At 33.3% G+C, this 23377-nt stretch overlaps 2 protein-coding genes and 2 long non-coding RNA genes across 9 annotated transcripts; 1 reads left to right on the plus strand and 3 right to left on the minus strand.

Moving 5' to 3' along the window:
- Positions 1 to 319: 319 nt before the first annotated feature.
- LOC119083445 lies at positions 320 to 4032 on the minus strand. The gene is made up of 2 exons (XR_005088862.1): positions 3965 to 4032; positions 320 to 479 (listed from the first exon to the last, which is right to left on the minus strand). It is a non-coding gene; the product is annotated as an uncharacterized LOC119083445 (long non-coding RNA).
- LOC119083446 lies at positions 751 to 2052 on the minus strand. Its single transcript, XR_005088863.1, has 2 exons — positions 1713 to 2052; positions 751 to 813 (listed from the first exon to the last, which is right to left on the minus strand). It is a non-coding gene; the product is annotated as an uncharacterized LOC119083446 (long non-coding RNA).
- Positions 4033 to 7373: 3341 nt separating the features above from the next.
- On the plus strand, positions 7374 to 8192 carry LOC119083444 (dynactin subunit 6-like). Its single transcript, XM_037193166.1, has 2 exons — positions 7374 to 7521; positions 7587 to 8192. Exons 1-2 carry the CDS (start codon positions 7505 to 7507, stop codon positions 8128 to 8130), a joined length of 561 nt encoding a protein of 186 aa, XP_037049061.1. The 5' UTR covers positions 7374 to 7504; the 3' UTR covers positions 8131 to 8192.
- Positions 8193 to 11043: 2851 nt separating this feature from the next.
- Positions 11044 to 23055, minus strand: LOC119083449 (ribose-phosphate pyrophosphokinase 1). 6 transcript variants are annotated; one of them, XM_037193171.1, is made up of 8 exons: positions 22772 to 22777; positions 22288 to 22513; positions 19610 to 19802; positions 18115 to 18204; positions 12793 to 12891; positions 12510 to 12725; positions 12203 to 12445; positions 11044 to 12110 (listed from the first exon to the last, which is right to left on the minus strand). In XM_037193171.1, exons 2-8 carry the CDS (start codon positions 22500 to 22502, stop codon positions 12018 to 12020), a joined length of 1149 nt encoding a protein of 382 aa, XP_037049066.1. In that variant the 5' UTR covers positions 22503 to 22513; positions 22772 to 22777; the 3' UTR covers positions 11044 to 12017. The 6 variants fall into 6 exon arrangements, with proteins under 6 accessions (XP_037049066.1, XP_037049068.1, XP_037049065.1 ...); XM_037193173.1 differs by lacking the exons at positions 18115 to 18204; positions 22772 to 22777 and adding an exon at positions 22924 to 23055 and having other exon boundaries at positions 19619 to 19802; XM_037193170.1 differs by lacking the exon at positions 22772 to 22777 and having other exon boundaries at positions 18133 to 18204; positions 19619 to 19802.
- Positions 23056 to 23377: the final 322 nt, after the last annotated feature.

Consider the following 23377-nt stretch of genomic DNA (forward strand, 5'->3'; position numbering starts at 1 on the left):
TTTCAATCAACAAGTCAAAATGTTGAATTTCTTCAACAAGTGATTCATCAATAAAACACGAAAATTGCGCTGCATATCGAATTCATTTCACTTTAAATTCTTAGTTGTGCTGAAAGGTCTTTACTTATTAATAATCAAATAAGCGAAATATATTCTCAATGAAATTCCGTAACAATTAATAAATATAGGAAGTTGGTTGTAACTTAAATATAGTTTTGACTCACCTTTGACAGCATCGGCACATTTTAAAAAACATCTAATTTTATTTGAAATATCACTGACTCGTTTTTCCAATATTTTTTTTTAGATAATGATTTTGTTTCACTTTAATTTAAAGTTCGTTTACTAGATAGAGTATTTTGTTTAAAACTTTTCCACTTTTCTTTTCAAGACGAATGTATTAGTGTCTTCTTCTTTAACATTGTCTGCATTTTTAGTGTCTTATCATCACATTTTTCCGAACAAAAGCTCTCCACTGACTGATAAGAAATCAAAATTTATAAACAGATAAAACAAGTTGTGACGATAACAAAAAAATTATTCATGCGTCTAAGTCTAGGTTCATTCTACGAATACATTTTTTTTAATAAATTCAATATTTATTAATTGTTCACGTGTTTAGCATATCGTTATTTATTTACTTAGCATGAATTCTTGTGCTTAAACCACTCAATACCGCGAGTGTGGTGAAATAAAATACACTGAGCAACAGGTATAAGTTTCGACTTTGTAAGTTATGGTAAGTATTTATTAAAACTTAATAGTAAATATCCAGTTATGAACACATTGGCATGGGCCCCACTTAATGTAACACTGAAATGTATAAAGCCAATCGATGATTGTTCAGTAGTTTAAGAATGCCAATTGTTTCATAAAAATGGAAATTGAATTAGAGTAGAGAGGTTGATATAAATAATATCGTTACCGATGATTGTTTGATGTTTGATTTGGTTAGATTTAATTGCTACTGTAGAGAACAATTTTATTAAGTTCAAATTTTGTCTTTAATGCAAATTGAAAATTCTAGTCATATTTTTGTGTGGTTACTTTAACCTGCTACAGACCGCAAGCATATGACCAGTATTATCTTCCCTATTACACCAATCAACATATTTTTAATCTGTTGATTTCAAATCTTGTACTTCAATTTTCTTAACAAATATTGATAACACTTTGCTGCTACTTAATAAGACCCTGGTAAAAATATGGACTTGGTCGCTCGTTAAATAGAGCGTCGTTATTAGCTTTAAAACGAAAGCATTAATGTCTCTTGCTGTTAATTTTTTAAGAAAATGTACACAGAGATTTATTTGGTTGGTTTATGTGGTAAAAGGAAATTAATTCACAAAAAATGATCGTGTCAGCTTAATTCACAAGCGCAATCTATTTCCATCGACCACTAATTTACAATTTTAACAAGCCTGATGCGGTATGCAAACATGTACTTAGTTAACAAGTCGTTCTGTATTTATTTTAGTTTCCTCTCTATGTATATACATTTTTAATAAAATTTCGTATTTCAATGCATTCTCAAGTTCAAAATGTACAAAAATTATTTTTCTGCGTTTCATATTACTTACCACAAAGCAAAAATAGCTTCACTGAAATCTAATCGGCAAAATTTTACAACCATCCGTATACACTATAAACATTACAAATCACATGTTTTTGCAGTCAGTTCATTATAAACATAATAAGTAATTGTAAGCTACCTGAAGTTAGTATTGTCGTCGTTAGAATAATCGCCCGCATGTAATATAATACGTTATTAACCGCACGAAACTTGCATGGTTAATCTATCTGAAGATAGCAAGTGAACTAATGTGAAATTAGAAATACCTAAAAATATACCTTATACACCAACATCATATGGTTGGTATATATCTATAGCTTTAACTATATTTCTATACTGTTTATTACCTTGTTACTTAAATTTTTCCAATGATAAGATAAAGATAGGCAATTGCTTTTTTATATTTTTTATTGATAACAGCGCAATGTATTTATTGCTGTATTCGCAGGTTGAATGTGGAAATAAAATAGAACAAAGTCTTGAAAATCTTGTAAAAACTCAAATAAAAAGGTCGTATACTTAGACCAATTGCATGAAAATAATTTCTTTGTTCGAATTTATGACAATATCAAATCGAAGTGAACCACTGGCTAAGAAACATTTACCGACATAATGTATAAGATCGAGGCTTATGTAGCAGAAAGAATGTCGTAACTAATGAAGTAAAAGATTCAACATCTATTGTAACAATGTGATTTTAAAAGAACTCCAAATGCCTGCAGTTTGTGAAGATAATAAATATCTTCAGAGGCAGTCCTTCCTTATTAGTTGCATAGAACCGAAAAGATGTTTTTACCGGAAAATCTACCTCTCTATTTATATTATAAAATTGCGAAATTGCAGTAGAATTATATCAGCCTTACAACAGTTATTTACGAATCTGTCTTGGACTGTAGATTTTGGCTGCTATGTCGAGGAGATCACTCTTACAAATTCTGTTTTATTCGTGCTTGATTCAGTGCAATGTTAGTAGCTGAGAATTTGTGATTAGTGTTTCCGATCATATTTTTTTTCTGGAAATACCACATACCCAAGTTATTATACGGCCTATGATAAATAAACATTGGAACAATTAATTTAACTACGTAATACAAGGATTCAATAAAATATCTGATTAGTCATGTGAATCTATAATATTCGTGACCGATACTAGCACGATTTATCAGTAATTTCTGAGTAATCAATTAGCGTTTTACTATTGAATAAAGGAGGAGAGGAATCTATATAAAAAATATGTCGTCTGGATTTGTGTCAGTTAACTTACAATTGGGAAGAATTCCTCTTACAGATGTATCATAGTTTTCGCATTATATTGCTAACATTGCTAATGATACAATGAACTTCACATGAAATATTAGTGTCACAAAGCAACTGCATTACCTATTTCTTGCACGAATTGAGTGCAAAGAATAGTTCGTTAAAATGCAAGACATAATAAGCATTTTTTTCATAAATAAGAACTTGGAAAAATGACTCTGAATATGTTGTCTCAAGGTAAAATTGAAAGGTAAATGAATGAATGAACTTCTGTCGACAGCGAACGGCATCAATAAATGAGATATTTTGTATGAAAATGTTTGATAAAAGTAAGTAAAAGATTTTCTATCATTCTGTTACATCAACAGAAGTAAAGTCTATATAAATACAAAACATTAAAATATTAGTTCCACCATCAATCAAACACAAATGAGTTGAGTTCTTTTTTTTTTCAGAAACAATAAGATTAAATCTTGAAAATCGATTGAATTCTCATTGAAACAGTCAAACATATAAGTATATTAGCTGCGAATCGGATTTAATTGCATTAATTTTCGAAGGTTGTATGCGTAACCACCATGCATTTACGAATAAATCACAACCAATTATCAGACAATTAAAATCTTTTTGAGAGAAAAAAAAATCAAATCTCGATAATTAACAAAATTCAATGGAATTTAATTGCTCGTAGACTAACTTCCATTGAAACTAAAAGCAGCAAATATTCGAATATAATTAATGATCGCGGATCGAGACTATTCGAATAGTCATCAGAATATTTTTTCGCTCATGTGAGTTTGAAAACAAAAACAAAACGTAAATAAATAACGAAATGTAATACAAACACGTGACTCAATTTTTATTCGTTTTGGGAATAAAATAAAAAGGCAGAACGATTCAACAATGTGCCATATCGTCATTTCGTGGTCAAATATACTTAATCCAATGCACCGTCGAATTGTGATATTTTATTGACCTCCATTTAAAACATCATAAATTTTAAATTCACTAAATAAATTTGCATTATCGACACAAGTAGTTATGGGGAGTACACTTAAAACAAGTATATGTAGATCTACATGCCACGCATATATATGAAAACAATTTTTAATTTTTTTCACTTAAGTTATGTACCTCGGGTACGCAAAATCGGCGCGAGATAATTTCAACCAATTTTTGCACTTGTCAAAAAACTGGTTTTTTCCATCACATTACACTATATACACTCAACAACCAAAAATATTGTACTTTATTAAAAGTGAAGCCAATATAAATATTTTTATCCATTCACGTTTAAGGCCGAAGCATAACTGGTTGGCTCGACGGTGACGAGAATGAATTATTGCTAACAGAATAATATATTACAATCGGTTCGTATGATAAACTTCTCTCATTAAATATCGATACTGGAACACTTTGTGATATTTCTAAGAGCAAAACGGAAAATTTATTCAAAATAAAAGAAATAAAAAAGAAAAGAAAAATAAACAAAAATAACACGAAAAACGACTAGAGTGTAGCGACTGTGCTTTTATATTTGCGGGAAATCATAGTTTTCTTTTTAAATTGAACCATATTGTTTTATTGTCATCTGTTATAGATAACAACGACAAAAATAATGACAATTTCTGTGTAGTATGGTCCTTTATTTATAGTAAAATGCATGTTAAAAGAATGAAGTACAAGATTTGACATCAACAGATTAAAAATACTTTGATAGAAGGAAGTAATAGACCCGATAATAATACTGGTCATATGCTTGTCGTCTGTAACAGGTTATAAATTATGAAATGAGTCGATGAGTTAATATTTTTATCTACCTAGGTGAAATAATAGCAGTGAAAAAGTGCTATTATTTCGCCGTCGGTAGATAAAATAGCGTATTCACCTCTGTCCAAATGTTTATTTAGACATATGGGGTTATAACATTCGCCTTGGGCTCATGCAAAACCTCCCCAGGTGTCTAAATACACATGTGGACAGAGGTGAATATGTTGGATTGTAGCAATCTACTAAATATTCAATCTAGTAAGTTGTGAACATACTTTGTTCATTCTGTTTGGAACTTTCTCGGAAACTACATCTAAATTCTTTTGCTCGTAATAAAACCATATTCGGATTGAGCTTAAGTCATTTTATTAGTCCTAACGCTGATATTCGGAGGATTCCAACAGGTTATGGGCCCAGTAACAGGATAATAAGTGAATTAAATTTGGCTTTATTATGAAAATCGGGAGAAAGCACAGAATCAAATTTCGGACACATAACGGAGAAACGGGAGAAACAAAACAATTCACGCCGTAAGTGTGGTCGAAATTCAAAATTGAAAGTGCGGAGGTCTTTCTAACGTAGCGTCATTTTCATACAAGGAAGCGTTGAAATTTACTTTTCGGTTCACTTTTTCATCGAATTGTTCACTTAAATTTCAAATTTTAGGCACACTTACGGCGTGAATTGTGGATGTCGCAGAGGAAGATGAAGAGCATGTAAAGTAGCGACAAACAGAGAAACGAAGCAATTGTGGGTAGTGTCAAGGAACAATCTGGTTCAAGAATAAATTCAAAATGCGGATGCAACTAGGGCAAAATGCGGACGCAACTGAGGGTAAAATTGCGGATGCAACTAAAGGTAAATTCGGTGCAGATGCACAGTCAAGTGGTGGCGGTAAACTTCCAAGTTTAAACGAAGGTAGTCACATTAGGATTCACTTGTAAGAAGAACGGAGATAGAGACAATGGGAACTGTTGTTTGAATGTTGACGCTGGCTTTGGCAATGTTCATACGTGCGGATGAGACACTGTTCATGGATCATATCTGTGGATAAAAGAGACGCGAGCTTGCTGCATTGGTGGCACTAACAGAAAAATTTCAACTTGATTGTTCAGCTATACGAAAGTTAGTGTGATCAATCATAGTACATCAAATGGTCGGAATGATGTGGGTTTCATGTGTTCCTGCAACAACTCAAATCATTCGACATTCAGGAGGAGCATTTGGTTTAATTCTGGAAATTTAACGTGTAGAATGAATATTTCGAGATTGAGGAGGAGTGTTGGATTGTAGCAATCTACTAAATATTCAATCTAGTAAGTTGTGAACATACTTTGTTCATGTTCATTCTGTTTGGAACTTTCTCGGAAACTACATCTAAATTCTATTGCTCGTAATAAATCCATATTCGGATTGAGCTTAAGTCATTTAATTCGTCCTGACGCTGATATTCGGAGGATTCCAACAGAATAATCTACAATTACCTTTCCTTAACCGTTCACCGAAGTGAAGGCATATAGTGATTTGATCTAAGTATTTTCGATAGTTAGCTATGCCTTATATAATGCAGAGTTATGTAAAGGTACAGCTGGTTATGTATTCTTTCACAACTCATGCGAGAAAATAGTTATTTTCTCCCCTCCAAATGCAATTTCCCATTTTTCTTCACTCGTTGAACAAATAACTATTTTCGTCGTGGTCGATAGCGATAGCAGATTGATTATCTTTGTTATTGAAAAGAGACTGCAATCCAAATTGTTTCTGTAACTATAATTATTTAAATCGAAAGTATACATTATACACAGAATTCAGCTACGCGATGATCTCTGACGAGAAAATGTTGGTAAGATGCAGAAAATAAGTATTCGATAATTTGATGGCGATGCCTTTGCTGTTTGTAGCCGATTAACCGTGAATGTCTGTAAAATGAATACGCGGAAGCACACCTCTTCTGAAGATTCTACATAGAAAGTATCCCTTTCGACGATAATCATCACGAGAAGTGAATTTATTGGATCAAAATCCACATATCTTCATCAAGTGTGGTGTGTCACCTACGTATCTGATCCGCGTCACCTTCATCACGAGAGATGATTTTTTTGTTTAAAATTGTGCAAAGTTATCATAAAGTGTGGTGCGTCGAATTATTCCACACCTGGCTTATGTGCAATTGCACACTTCACTTGGAAAATTTCCATGGTTCTTGAAAATAATAAAATCGTCAGGAGAGTGTAAGCTAAATGCTGAAAAATGAAAAAATTTATTGTAGAAAATTGGTATCGAATTTTTGTGGGGAATATATGAGATAATACATTTGTAGCAAATAATTAAATATATTCGCGAGGGGCAAATATTCATAGAAAATCCTTCAGAATTTTACTAAGTAAAATCCTCAAATTGATAGAAAATCCTCAACAAAATCTGCAAAATCATAAAAAATCCTTTAAAAGGCTCAAGAAAATCGAATAAAAAGAAGATAATCCTTAAAAATTGAAAATGCATCATGAATCAGTAAAAATCATCTGAAAATCCTTGGAGAACGGTTGTCTTTTTAGTGTAGCCTCTAAAGAAAGGAGGGAAATTCCGGTGTGAAGTAAATACGGATAATATAATTGCTGATACCTCGGCTGATACGTGTTCATTATTACAATTAATTAAAATTAACAAATTAAGAAGATAAAAATGACCAAAGAGACTTTTTATACGCCATCATGTAAGTATTGTGGTCAAAGTTGATTTTGAAAATATACCGCTACGCTCTTCACGAAGAAAATATTGCCATCTATTGATTGTTTTATATTGACTGTTTTGACTGTTTTTGACATTAGAGCACCGCAAGAACTTTACAATATTTTTGTTTACGAAATTCCATTAATTTTACGATTTGTTTCTAAACGGACCAAGATGAGTAGTAAATCTAAGTGAGATTAACGAGTTCCTATTAGTAGCTAGCATGTCTGACCCAATTATTCTTTTCTTCTATCAGATTGAAAATCTACCCGAAAACTGTGATATGTGATGACGAATCGGTACTCATTGGTGAAGTCACCATATCCAGCGGCTGTGTTATCCATCCACATGCAACTGTTAATGCGAAATCGGGCCCAATAATAATTGGTGAAAATTGTCTAATCGAAGAATACGCCACGATCATACACGACACCGGCAAAGTTGACCTGGACAACCCAGGCCCGACTTTAGTTATTGGTCCCAATAATGTGTTTGAAGTCGGTTGCACCGTTGAGGCCTCAGCCATAGGCGAAAGAAATGTATTTGAATGTAAGAGCTACGTTTCCAATTTGGTAACGGTGTCAAACAATTGTGTGATCGGGGCGGGTTGTAAATTGATCGATGAACATAACTTGCCGGAAAATACGGTGATTTATGGCAGGCGCTCCGAGCAACGAGAAACAATCGAAAAACAGAAAGCTTTATCGATGCAATTGGACCATTTACGCAAAGTGCTGCCCAATTATCATCACATCAAAAAACCAACATTTGATCCGAAGAAACCACGTGAAATTGCTTAGGCGGAACAGCGAGTCATAATTTTTTCTAATTTATTCAATAAACCAATTTCAGTCGAAAAAAGACAAAGTAGTTTTCTTGATCTCTGCCAGATAAAATAGATATGAGAATGACTGACTCTCAAATCTTATGTCTTCGGATAACAACCAAAAATAATAATATTCGATCTTTTATCTATAAAAACTCGTCTGAAGATGTCAATTCATATCTTAACCTGTTACAGACGGCAAGCAAATGACCAGTATTATTATCAATCCTACTACCGTACAACCAACCAATACACTCTCTAGCAACCTAGAGAAATTAGAACAAGAATAGACCGGCTAAAGCCTGGTGAGGTCTTTTTTCTAATTTCTGTTTGGAACTACCAACTACCAACTATTTGACCTACCAAAACTACCACATTTTCGAATTGCAATGTTAACTGTGAGCTATCGGTGATCAGATAACAAATAATTATTATTTGCCTGGTGTCGATATGCTCATGGTGGCTTTGCAATTTTGAATGTCAATCCATCTCGCAACTACCAACTACCAAAGCTACCGACTACCAAATTTCCGATTTATAAATAGCCGAGCATGTAGAATAATTGCGTCAGTCGGTGCGTAGTTCTCGAATAGTAAACATCTCTTCCCCAAAAATTACGTTTGGAAGTCAATTATAGCCTTGGTAGTCCAACTACCAACTACCAAATTTTCGAATTGCAATGTTAACTGTGAGCTATCGGTGATCAGATAACAAATAATTATTATTTGCCTGGTGTCGATATGCTCATGGTGGCTTTGCAATTTTGAATGTTAATCCAGTTCGAAACTACCAACCACCAAAAATACCAACTACCGACTGAGAGCTACCAAAATTACCAAATTTGTGGAACAGACAGACGGACAGACAGACAGACAGACAGACAGACAGACAGACGGACAGACAGACAAACCGGCCATAATAGGGTATTTTTTCTAGAAGAAAAAAGACCTAAAAAACTAGGAAAATGATGGTGGTAAAACTGTACAATGTATTCTGTCATAGAAAATTTTACACTTTTAAAAATAAATTAAATGAAGTATGAGTCATTTTTTGTGTATGGAGAGTGTTATGACGAAAGAGAAAGAAATATTTTGACAAGTACCCCAAGGCAAGTTATAATTAACTAGTCTTCGGTTCTCTCGCTCTGATCATAACAGTCTGTTGAAAATATTACGTCTCCTGTTACCATTTCGGTGTTCGAAAATAAGTAGATTACGTTGGATGCTGCGAAAGTAATTCATTACACAAGGACACAATTTTGTGATACGAGCAAACTCACGAATAAGTTTTTGAGCAACAAGCTTCGGTAACTGTTTTCGAGGCAAGTGTAGAGTTTGCATATCTGAGCCGAAGCCGAACGCCTTCAACACCTCTCGCTTGTTACAATAAGGATCGTGAAAGAGTTGTCAAGTGACAACATAATTTCGTAAAACAACGTCAGCCTACTTTTACCCACTTTTTCAGCTAAAAATAGTATAGGCACTTCACTTAAAAACATTCTTGACGAACCATGTGTCTTTCTACTTTTGACCATTTACAGCGAAAATAAGACAAAAAGAACCCAGGTAGCTCGTGAAAAATTTCACTAACCGCAATATCATTCTTCAAAGTAAATCATTCCACTAAATATTCCGACCACAACTACATCTCCTACTACATACAATAAATTTGCAACTTATTTTTGGGTAACTCCATGGTTAGTTGCGTTACAAATTTCGTTTTCTGTGAGTCATAAAGTTAATTGTGTTGGCTATGTTTTGCGGAAACAAACCAGTCTATAAATTTTCTAATACTCAGGAGACATAGTGCTTTCATACCAAGAAGAATTGGAATTTTTAGCCTGCCAAGTGTGACTTGTGTGATCGCAGAAGTCAGCGGTTAGTTGCGTTACACGTTTGTGACTTTTCAAAATATTTTCACCAAATAAAAACTGATTTCGAAAAACTTTTTTTCCCTGAAAGCTATGGTCAAGACGCACAGTTTAAGCTCAATATGATGTTGGTAGCCGAAAATTTGGGGGAGATATGTCTATAAAAGTGATATTTTTCAGTGGTCATTAACAGCCAGGATTTTTTTTTCACAATTGGTGGTTGTTACCCAACAGAAAATGTTTCTTTGGCTCAAAACCGTTTAAAAAAATGGTTACAAAATTTTTCGAGATAATCTCGACGAGTTAAAATTAGAAGATGACACTTCTCACCACTGGGAAGCTGTTTTCACCTACTATACTCATCCAACTAACCTGATTGACCCAAAGTTATTTTTCTCGTGAAGTCATATGCTGTAGCTTTCGAATGACACCGATCTTCAGTTTTTATTTGAAAAAAATGTAATTTCGGCAACGTTTGGGCTAAAGCAGAATGAACCAAAAATCTTTTAAAAATTTAATTTCGTGTCATTTGGAGCAATTGTGGAATTATATAGTTCAGATCTACAGGAAAACAAATCTACAAAAATCATTTGAGATTTATTGAGAATATCTCGGAAAGCCGAATACGAACAAACACTTTTTGGTCATATCTCCCCAAAACCTCATTTTACAATGACCTCATATTGGTGTCAAACTACGCGTCTTGTCAATAGCTTTCAGCAAAAATTTTTTTTAGTGAAATGGGTTCAGGTTTCGTGAAATAAACTATAATTTTCAAAAATTTGCTAGAAACAACCATACATTTTTTTGGTGGTATCTCCCCGAGATTTTCGGCCACCGACCTAATATGGGGCTTAAACGACGCGTCTGGTCAAGAGCTTTCAAGGAAAAAAACGTTTGCCGAAATCGCTTTTCATTTGGTGAAAATATTTCGAACAGTCACAAATTAGCTGGAATTACCCTTACCATCTGTTCCAATGAGATAATTAAATGATTCCAAGAATTCAAACGCAATAGTTATGGCAATGTTGCTCTTTAATATAAAAAAAGAATCAAAAAGAAGTGATAATATAATCCTGCTGTATAAATTGTCTTATTGAAGATATTGATTGACATTTATAAAATATTTTTAAAAACAAAATTATTTCCAACAAAAAATTTCGAGAAAAATTATACATTTTTGTACAAAATCAAAATTAATTCCAAATCGTCAATTGTGTTTTGCTTTCTCTTTACACAAAATAATTAGATTTTTCTTAAAGTTTGATTTTAATACTAAAAAAAACATTTTTCTGATGAATGTTACTATCCTGTTTGTGTCTTTAGTTTCCAATGAATTGTCTTCTTTTCGATCGCATGTTTTATTTCAATTCAACAAAAATGGCACTAAAAGTCTGATTAAAAAAAAACTTTCAATTTAGTGGTTTGCTTTTGCTAGAGATTCAAAACGGATCTCGGCTGCATTTATAATAATAATGTTCTCTCTGCTTGTATAATCTTAATTAACTAACCTTTTAAAATTATAATTTAAATTCCTTTTCTACTGATTCATTCAACAGTTTTTATAAATTTTTTTCTAAATAAAAATGAAAACAGAAATTTAAAAAAAAAATTTTTACACACAACGCCGTTTACATGAAATGTAATCAACCCAGTTTGCAAGATGATGTTTTATAAAAATTTGTTAAAACTTTCCAATGGAATATAATCTTATTTGTTTTAATAATAATAATTTTAATGTGATCTATAAACTCGCTCACACAAAATATGAATCAAAATGAATTGTATTTGATCCCAATATAATTTCATTTTCCCTAATATCTAAATTAAAACCTATGCTCGTACTATTATCCATCTCCAGGCATTCAAACTGTATATTTCAATTGGTTGATACGGATTGAGTTTGTTTCTTTAACAAAAACAAATTCTGTACTGCTGCTATTGGATGTGTCTGTGTGTGGTGAGCTCAATCCGGATCATAGTTTCCGTCCTTAATATGGAACATTTGAAAACAGATAAGACACACTTTCACCATTGTGTGTCCTACGCACGGCCTCGGCGAACATCATCGACACATCGATGCACTGTAAATAGATAAAATGTTCAGAGATCACTAACGTTTCTTCTGCGACAGGAATCATTTTATTGAAGGAAATCCTGTGCATTTTGCTCTCACCTGAATTTTGGGACAGTCGCGCATATGACCATCTTGTGGAATTGTATTTGTAACAACAACAGCCTCGAAACAAGCATTATTTATCCTAGAAATGGCTGGTCCAGAGAATATACCATGCGTTAGTATGGCATATACTTTAGTAGCACCAGCTTCCATGAGTTTTTCTGCTGCATGGCATGTTGTGCCACACGTATCAGCCATGTCGTCAACCAAAATAGCAGTTCTATCTTTAACATCACCAACCTGGAATTTAAATGTTCCTCTTAGGATTATCTCCATCGATGAGCTAACACTTGACAAAACTCACCAGCACCATTGATGCCACCTCGTTAGCCTTCTTTCTCTCTTTGTGAATAAGAGCAAACTCAACGTTTAATCGATCAGCGATCGATGTAACACGTTTTGCACCGCCTGCATCTGGTGACACAATGATGGAATTTCTCCATTCGGGAATGTTTTCTTTTATCCATTTGAGAACAGCCGGTTCGGCGTATAAATTATCGACGGGTATGTCAAAGAAACCCTAACGAATAATTTGGACATTTTTACGTTATAAAGGCACATTGGCCGTTCGGTGTGAAACCACAAACCTGAATTTGTGACGCATGCAAATCCATTGTTATGATGTGATCAGCACCAGCAACGGACAACATATTCGCCACTAATTTTGCCGATATTGGTGCACGACTCTAAAATAATGAAAGAAAGGAGAAAAAAAACGAAACCAATTTAATTGCTCAAATGAAAACTGTTCAATATTAGTGGATTGAAAAAGTAAAAATTCCCAAAATGTTGCTGGTTAATGTTCGATTAAAATGTCTAAAATGCCTGAAACAAAACAAAAGGGACAAACACAGATGATCTAAACGGAACACAAAACAATGACGAAACATCTGTGGAAGACTGCAGTATAATCACGACCAAAAATTGAATTCGGAACAACAACATCTTCAATTAAATTAAATTGTGACTTTGTATGAATTACTACCAACACTTTCCATGCCAAAAACTGTAGTTCATATTTACAATCAGTCAAACGCATAAAGGAAAATTATGGTCCTAAAGCCAAAAGGCTTCTAAAAGGCAATCTGAAAGACTGGGCTTTCGATACTAAATGCCATTACTTCAAAAGTTAATGAAAGGTAAGTTATTACGCGATGATGTGAGAGTCTGTCCACCCACTATTTCTTTTCATTTTTATCAAATCAATGTTCTGTTTTGAAGGCCAATCAGTACCAGATGAGACTATTTCTAAAAAAAGGTTTTTTGTTGTTATCGCGATAGAGTCTGGAAATAGTTCCGATTTCAAAGCAACTCAAAAATGATGTAGCCTTTTTATTCGTCGATTGAGATAAGGAAATGAACATGTAATCAATGCTAAAGTTCAAACGTTCATGCTGATTACGTGTTTTTATTAAATTATTTTCGTAATTCTCTTAACTATTGAAGTGACCAAAACAATGCCACACCATGTGTTCGTATTTGAGTTCAATTGGAAAAATTCTTAGCTGTTGAAAACAGAACGGAGCACTGTATCAGTGCCACTATGATCTGCGCTGTTGCTATTAAATCTCTTCTCCTTTAGCTCGGACAATATTTTTTTTTAAAATTTGATTTGATAAAAAATCAATGCGAAAATGTTATTGGACAATTAGAACAAAATCTATTGATACTCTGGATAATAGAATTATCTACATGAAGAGAAAGATCTCCCTCGAGTTATGCAACGATCTATGATCTGAAAAAATCTAGACATTTTTTAGTTTCGCTTTCGTGTTTGCATAATTCGAAAAAGTGAACTGGAAACAGTAATAAAGAAAAAAAAAAACAAAAATGAAAATAAAATACAAAAATCTTCAACTTCGGGTTACTCACAGTATAGCTATGGGGTGAAAATTCCTATAAAACCAAGAGTTTTGTTTATTTTTACTTCGTTTTGATTTGTTTTTGTTGATGAAAATGGCGAGATGATTGACCCCCGTGTATGAAATATACGAGGGATTTTTTTAAAGTCCGTCAAAAAAGTGTGACATCTGAGACCCAACTCCATTTTATTTTACAAACAATTGCTTAGAATATGCGGCTAGCAACGATTCATAACAACAATGCTACCCTCATAGAAACGACTAGTTTTCTACCACCGACAACGACTACGAGAATAAAAGATGAGCACTAGTTTGGTCAGCTTATTCTGCGCCGGTCAAATGAACGTGTACGATTCTGAGAATAATAAAGTTTTAAAACAAAGAACGATGTGTACGAGGGTCAGTGTATACTTTCATATGACCGGCACTATATTTACAAGCTTATATACATTAAAAATGTTGAAATAATAGATTTTTGTATCAAATGAAGTAATAGATTTCATCATTTTAATCTTAAACAAGTATTTATGTAGCTATCGTGTCCGTTCGAAATTAGTAAATTGTTTGAAGCCGATTTTTGAAATAGGAAGCAGCCGAATCCAAAGTGTACTCGTAGGTACTTCCTTAATATCGCATCTACATTTTATTCAAGTGACTGTGCAAACAATCACTAAGCCAGATAAGAAGATGGAAAATTTAAATAAAATTCTTAAATTGTAAGCCATTGATCCGACAATTTATCAAAAATAACCTTTTGAGCCATCCAATCTGAACTTGTGTGTCCAGTGGGGCAACATTTACGAAATAAAAAAAAAAAAAATGTTAAAATGTTGTATACACGCAAAACATCGTTCTTATTGAATGTTTTGAAATCAACCGCAACCAACAACAGTGATGATAGCAAGTTCATATTTAAAATTTTCAAAATGAGTTCAAATTAAACTTTTTTTATCAATTAAATTAATTTGTTATTGTGTTGTCTGGAATGGAAGTGCAGGTTTGATCCTAAATGAATCTTGAAAAAAAGGCGTACCACGTCATTGACTGGTGTGATTCGTCTTTCCAAATAAATAATTTGTTTTGATAATTTTGAGAAAAAAATATACTTATTATGACGACAGTCCACCGAACATAAACAAATATATTATCAAGCATCAGAGATCACGTACATAAAACACACAATATTCGTTTTGTTGTTAATAATATTTTGTTATTGATGCATTGACGAATTTCGTTTACAATTTTCCTAAACAACATTTAGCATCGACTAAGCATAAAACGTCTTACTTATCGCACACGAACGTCACAGAAGAAATATTTAAAATTATGAGTTATTGTTTACTGGAAGAGAATAACTTTTATGAATGGAAACCAAGAGTCAGAAATCTTGCAGGTGTTCTCCGAACAATTTTAGTGTTCTCATTTGTCCCCATTTTTGTGTTACTCGAAACTTAAAGCCGAAACACAGAAAAAGCTGTCCCAAAATTGCAAAATGGTCTGCTTCCATTCCTAGGCTGCATGGTAAAACAAGAGCTTTTTTAAAATTTATTTCAAAGCTATGTCATCAAATATCGACAAATCTAAAACATCGAAAGAATGACACTTCATTCATCATAAACTCGGCTCTCTTTTAGTCTTAACGATCGAGTGCCATCTTTGAACGACAGTCGATCCGTCAATTATTAGTCCTCTCTGATTAAGAGAGGAAAAAGCGGTTCATTTCATTTCGTACACAAAAAGTACGTTCTGTACACAAAACGTCCCTTTTGTACACACACAAAAAATATTTTGTACACAAAATTAAAGATTTTGTACACAAAATTGATTATTTTGTACACAAAAGGTCTGTTTTGTACACAAACAAAAATATTTTGTACACAAACATAACTGATTTTGTACACGGAAACCGTAACAACGTACACAGAAAACACTATTCGTACACAAAATCTTGTTAAGCTTCTAGCAATTTTTTGAATTAGCTTTACGCGATCTCAGCACATAAGTTATCAAGTGTGACAAAACAAAGAAGCTTTATCACAATGAGAGTTCTCAATTGGCTGTGTTTTTTGATTTTGAGAGATTTTTTTATTATAAACATAAATTGCATTGAGCAGCACTTTCATTCCTAGAAGTTAATAATTAACAGAACAACGGCACCAAAAAGAAGAGGTAATACAGTTAGAGAAGAGAACGTGTAATTTGTGTCTGTAGTCTTTCAAAAGTATATTTGCTTAATTCAATCTTTTGTCATTGGACTACATCTTGTTTCGTACACTGTCTTTACTGTAGGATGATGTATTTTCTTTGTGCGGGGGCTCCGCCCCCAAACCCCCGCGCCTGCGGCGAGCTTTTCTTTACGCCCTGCAGGCTGCCGTACGTTCATGGGGCTCTGCCCTAAACCCCGCTAGGGGCTCCGCCCCTTAGACCCCGCAAGGGGGGCTGTACCCCCTTGACCCCCCACTGCGGGGGCTGCCGCCCCTCGACCCCGCTTTTTTTTTTTTTTTTTAATATTCCACGGCCTGCGGCGCTGCTACATAAATAAATAATTTTTACCAATTACTTTCTCATCTCAAACAGCTCATTATTAAAACACGCTAACGTCGCTGAATCAATATATTCTTATATCTCTCAAAATCATCAAATTTATGTACAAAATGATATTTCTATGTGTACAAAATTATACTTCTTTGTGTACAACACGAACTTACTGTGTACAAAATGAACTTTTTGTGTCCAAATTGATCATTTTTGTGTACAAAATAAGCATTTTGGTGTACAAAATAATCATTTTTGTGTACAAAATCATGGTTTAATAATAAACAATAAACTTTTTGTGTACAAAATGTAAGTTTTGTGTACAAAACTGACTTTTTGTGTACAAAAAGAAATAAACCGGAAAAAGCGACAACATTTGTAAAATCGAGGATTCGTTCTGTCATAAAATAGTGTTAAGCCAGGAATGGTGGTAGTATTTAGTCGAATATTTCTTGAACCATTAAGACCGGCCTTGTGATTCCATAAATAGTAGTACCTCTGACTTAGGGTTTGAAAGAATAGACTAAGTAGCCTCCGAGTTGATCACTTGAATACAATCTTCATGAGTTCTCATTTCTGATATGTTAGGAACGGTGACTCAAATGCTTGTGGCTCATAGGTTCTTATTTCATATCTTGGAAGCATGATCCTTACTCTTTATTTTATATGTCTCCCTTTTCCATTCAGGTGATTCCTAAGTTTATGTCATAAAAATGAACCGTTCAAAATTGGATGGTAGGTGTTTAGCCAATTATTTCAGAACCTAACCTCTGACTCCTTTTTAATATGAAAGGTTCGACAACGTGGAATATATGGAATATGTGACCCCGTGCGCTTCGAAATTTAATTCAATTTTATTATCAAAATCATGTATAGTGAAATATGTTGAGAAGACACATTCTTGGGATTAATAAAAATAAATAAAGTCTGGCAAAATATGTACTCGAAAGGGAAAATTTGGTGGAGAATTGTTGTTAATATCTTCGATCACGACTAACCTTAGATTGTTATGGAGACTAACGAATATGATTGGGCAATTACTTCTGTGTGCAGTAAATAGATCATTTTGTGGCTATACAATATAAGACGATGGACAAATAACATTCATTAAACATGATAAAATATTTCTTATACTTAACAAATACAAAATTTATTACAGTGAAATTGTGAAATGACATTGAAAATGAAAATACTTTAAAACATGCCAATATCTTGTTTGTTTATGTAGCCCCAAGTATAAAATGTTAGGTATATCAATGCGCCAAAATAAAAATAGTTCAATACACGATATGTTTCGAGAGTTAAAAAATAGAAAAAAAAACTTTTCGTTGTTGTTGCCGTTGTGTGTATGTTACAGTTATTCAACAAACAATATTTGAAATGTTTGGAAACTTTTTTTTGTTTTTTTTTTACGACAACACCGAAAACAACAACATTATCGTGTAAAGAACTGATATATTGTGTTAAATCAAAAAAAAAAAGGAAAAAAAATAATAAAAAATTGAAAATTACTAATAACTTAGGTTGTACCCTAAATTTCCATTCGTTGTATTTCAGGACATTGTTATTGGCTTGTTTCGCAAGTCCTTCCGTATCGCCGGTCTGTTTGGCGGGTGGAAATTCAACAATAAAAAAAGAATAATTTTCTATGAGAAATGTGGTGACAAGAAACGAAAAAGAATTTATTTACAATAATATATCGTGATCATTATCTCTCGTCAATTGAATCACAGGCAGTACGGGTATATCGAAATGAAAAAGGTCAAGTTGGAAACACAGCTTTGTCTAATGTCTTGCGTATAGAAACTGAAGCGTATATTGAAGATAATTGAAAAGAAATTAGTTTTTTTTTTCTCTATTTTAGTCTTTCCGGATGCTCAGAGTCTACTTTAAAGAACATATCAATTGATTGTTGTGGAAATGCAAACAATCAACGTTGAAATAATAAACACAAATGTATTTTTAGTTTTATAGCAAAAAGTGCAAAAACATTTATCTTGGTATTCTTTGCCTCCAATCTACCTTTCCTTATATATCAAGAACTGAATAAAGCGAACACGATTACAGGCCTTAGATTACGCATTGACGAGTCCGATAAATAAAGTAAAAATCTGAAGTGAATATTATAGGATTCCATCACAAACGGGCGATATTTTCGACTATAGCAAAACTGATGAAAAAAATATCGAAAGTTCGATGTCTAGAAGCGAGGTGTGTGCCGTTGAATGAATGTGTCCAACCAAAAAGTGTTGTAAACAAGCACAATAGAAAAACATTAAATTATTTCTTTAAAATTCGTAAGTGGAGCAATTCACATTCACTGTCATGTCAAAGTCAATGTTGTGTACGTCCATACCACATTCGTAATTGAATCATTTTTATTTTATGCCACATTGCCGCACGACTATAATGTTACAATAGGAAGAAAATGGAATCGTTGCAAATTTTGCGATGATAAAACATGAAAATTTACAAACGAAGGGCAATCAGATGAAATAGAATGCTGTAATATTCACTTGTTTCATGTTTGGTGTGGTAATTGTGTATAGTGTAAAAGCACATCAAATTTTCAATGTCATTTGTTTTTTTGTTCACATAGCCAATCGATTACGATTCCTTAATTTCATTGACAAATCCTGTTTTGCTAATTCTTTGCAGTTTAGTTAAACTGGAAATTCATAAACTTGACAAAATTGCATATAACTAAGCAAAGTTAAGCGGAACTTGAAATTGAAATTAACGGAAAAAAATAATTCCAAAATTAGATACCAAACTTTCATTGCGGAAGCTTTAAAAAAGCCCATCCAAACAACAAAATTCGATGAGAAAAACAGCCAAAAATAAAAGCAATTACACTGATCACAAATTAGTATACTCAAAAATCAATTGATCTGGATCAGCAAATCTTATACGAATAAGTCTACAGTTAAGAAAATTAACTTATTTCCACCGAAACCATTTTTTTAATTCTAGAATAGGAAATAATCGGATCAAAAAGTTCTCTTACAGTGCTTACCTTATCTTTTTTGTCCTGTCTGGCATATGGAAAGCATGGAATGACGGCGGTTACACGCGATGCTGATGCTATCTTGCATGCATTTATCATGATAAGCAATTCCATAAGATTGTCATTGATTTCACCGGATCCAGATTGAACAATATAAACATCCTCGCCACGTACCGATTCTCCAATTTCGACACTATAAACAAACAAGAAGGAAATTTGTTATTGCTTTGCTTGTAACATGTATAAAACAGAGAGAAAAAGTCTGAGAATAAATTATCTGTATGTCCGAGATTACTTATGTCACATTCGAAATTGACAATCATCTATCAGGCTATTGATTTTAAATAGACGTTTCCAGTGGTGTTCACATCAGCGTAGTCATCACATGACTTAGAAAACAAATCGATTTTGACAAACTGTTTAATTTCAGAATAATTGATGAAATCGGTACCGTCTTTTACAACAAAACTACTTTCAATATTTTGCACACAACAGGAAATAGAAACCTTCAAAAAATAAAAGGTTGCGGACCTAACCTTCCTACCGATAAATATACCTTAATCTGTAAAACCAATCTAAAGAAATATGTTACCAAAAGACGATTGCGCACGTCATAACTTAGAAAACACTCGATCGTATCGATCAAACAAATATGGTTGTTATCACAGTACCCATACCCAACCATGTCACAGGTCAGAAAATACAAGGTTTTCGTCGTTATTTTTTTGACCTAATTGAGAAGTTTCTACATTTCTATTCATCTGAGGAAAAACATATTTTGTAAAATGTGCAGTTGCAACGAATTTGAGGAAAAGTTTTTTTTTTCAACGAGCGAAAACACAGCTACAACTGACTATTCAAGAAAGGTGAATCTCGCAAGTAGATCTTAGCCAAAGATAATTAAAATGAACCGTTCTTAAAGCATAAGCATACATAAATAACCATCATATGCGAAAGGTGAATCTCTCAGAGAGATCGGAAGCTCGATATTAAACGTGATGAATGGTGAATCTCCCACGGAGATCGGAATAGCAACAACAATCTAAACATAAATGTCGTAGTTAGTCGGACTTTACACCATTTGAGGGTCAGTTCTTTGTGTGTTTGTCCATTTTCCACATACTTGGCCTAGCGTAATCTAGGAGGCATAACAAATGGAATACATCGCTCGCTGGGTATAGTGAAGTCGGGGTTGGAGTTTTTTTGTCATCGAGGGAAGAAAAGTTGGAAAATGCAACATTTTTCGCAACAAATGCTTCGGAAGTTTAGACTTTTTCAGATAATTGTACAGTTAGAGAAAAGTAAAATTCCACATAAAATTTGTTTAACAAATGAAGATCTAGATTATTTATTTTAGTATTTTAGTATTGTTGCAAGAGTGTAACTAACAAAAATTCACAAGATAAAAATCTAGATTTTCATTCGTTCAACGAATTTCATGTACAAACCATAACAACGCCATGTATCTGTTTAAGTACTATGGAGTGGTGTAATATTTATGGAGAAGATTTATAGTGGACCATAATAATATATCAATGAATAATTGTAATTTAGAACAACTGAAAAATAACTATTGAATTATTCGTGGAAACCCCTCTTGATTAATTCATTAACAGAGAGAAAATAAACCTGAACTCTTATAAGTATCTGGACGTATGCGAGTGATTTTCTAGAACGGATCTGTCCTTTCGTATAATTATTTTAAATCATCTCAATTGGCTAAGAATTCCTTTACAAAAAAAAATGATCTTAAACTCCAACACAATTAAAATCACAATCCGAAAATAGATGGCAAAAAACACCTGCTACGGTCTATAGAATATTGAATAGCGTATGAAACATTATGTACCGTCAAAAATCTCCTGAAACCTGTGTGTCGCATGCTCAAGACAAATGTGTACGCGAATGTTTTATGTTGTTTTCATATCATATAAATACCTGTTTTCGTGTATACCGTGAAGAGAGATGCATAATCATAAAAACCATTCAGAACCAAACCACATGTGGAATGGTTAGAGAGACAAATTTAAATTACCGATTCATTCACAAAAAATCTAAACGTAGTGTGGCGCATATTTTTATGTATTAAAAGCCGATCTATACATCTGACCTCGAAATTGTACTATCTCTGTACACATAGACGCTAATAATTCATTGCCCCAAAAGTTATATGTTAGCGGCATAGACAATCCCAACCAGCTGTTTAATTGAAAGCAATATATCAGAACGGCCAATTTAAATCAAATTAATTGCGAATAGACGACACAACCAAAATGAAGCCAAAAATACTAATTCGATGATAATAAACGTGGTATATAAGTACGATATGTAGCATTATTACATCACATTTGATATGACCGATGGATGTGAAGAAAAAGTTGTCACGTTTCTTTGGCCAAACATAACAGTTTGGATGATAATTCATAGCAAAAAACTGATTAATTAAGTTGAATTAGTTAATATTTCGATGGAAATTTGATCACAAAAATGTGCTTCCTACAAGTAAAACCGATTTGAGGTTAATTCATGCAGTTTTTTTCCGTTCATCTTCACAGTTTAATCGAATACACTATGTACATTTTTCGATGCTCGAGGCAATCCATCAATTTAATTAACATCAATAAATCAAATTCAAAACGCAAAAAAATCGAATAATAAAAAAAACAAATCGAACTCACCATGTTTCCAAGTTGCTGAATTTCTTTGTAACAACTTTTCCCAGATCGATACCGAGACGGTCAACGATGCGTTGGGCCAAATCCGGGTGCGATGTTCCCGAGAAGACTTTGATGTTCGGCATTCTCGATTGTATTTTGAGAACACTTGACTTTTCCAAGTTATTCCTGATTAAACTTTTAGCGCGAATCGGGTTAGCACTACGAACAACTGGCATCACATAGAAATCTAGAAGAAAATTTTGAATTCGTTTTCGCAAGACGAGTCAAGTGTGTGTAAAAATGAAATAGAATCATAAGAATGATAACGAATGCTGGCATTGGTTGGAAAGAGACGTGCATATCACGTATAGTTTTTGTTTAAACTGTTGGTCACAGTAGTTGTCAAAAATTGTTTCCATATGTCATCGTATGTCTGTTTTCGGATCAATAATCTCCACACACCATACGAGACGAAACATCTTCGTATGCAAACCGTCAATATGACATTTGTTAATACAAAAATGGTGATAGAAATTATCGCCCCACAGATTGACGACCACAAAAAACATTTCCAGCACATTTTTGTCAAAATTAAAATATTCAAATTTCATCATTCGTGCCCCAAAATATTACCTGAAACTGCAAGTAAATATTTACGCTTCGACTTGAAATATTTTCTTGTCTGGTCACCGGTGTATTATAGTCACGAATTAGGAAAATTTAACAACAATCTGGCAATCAGTTTTTAGAGTGACGTTAATGTCGCACGCACGCACGTGTTGATTGTTAAGTGCATTGAATTTTTTTTTTCTTTCAGATGGTACTGATATGTTTTCAAAAGTGGAGGGAGTGGAGGTAATAATGCTGTAAAGCCATTCATAGATGAAAGCCATGTAGGCAGTAAATATGACGTTAGACGTATTCCGTTGATCGTTTAGAGTTTGATGTGAAGTTAAATAAATGAGGCTTTACTGAATCTGAACTGAATCACTTGATAATTGTATTAATCTGTAAGTGATTCATTTAATTTCGACGTGACTGAAGGCAGCGCGGCAGATTAAGTCTGTCACATCAGTTTTCAGGTTTCTAAAAAATTGAATGGATACTATAG

Source organism: Bradysia coprophila, unplaced genomic scaffold (assembly GCF_014529535.1).
Source record: "Bradysia coprophila strain Holo2 unplaced genomic scaffold, BU_Bcop_v1 contig_663, whole genome shotgun sequence".
Classification (NCBI taxonomy): Eukaryota; Metazoa; Arthropoda; class Insecta; order Diptera; family Sciaridae; genus Bradysia; species Bradysia coprophila.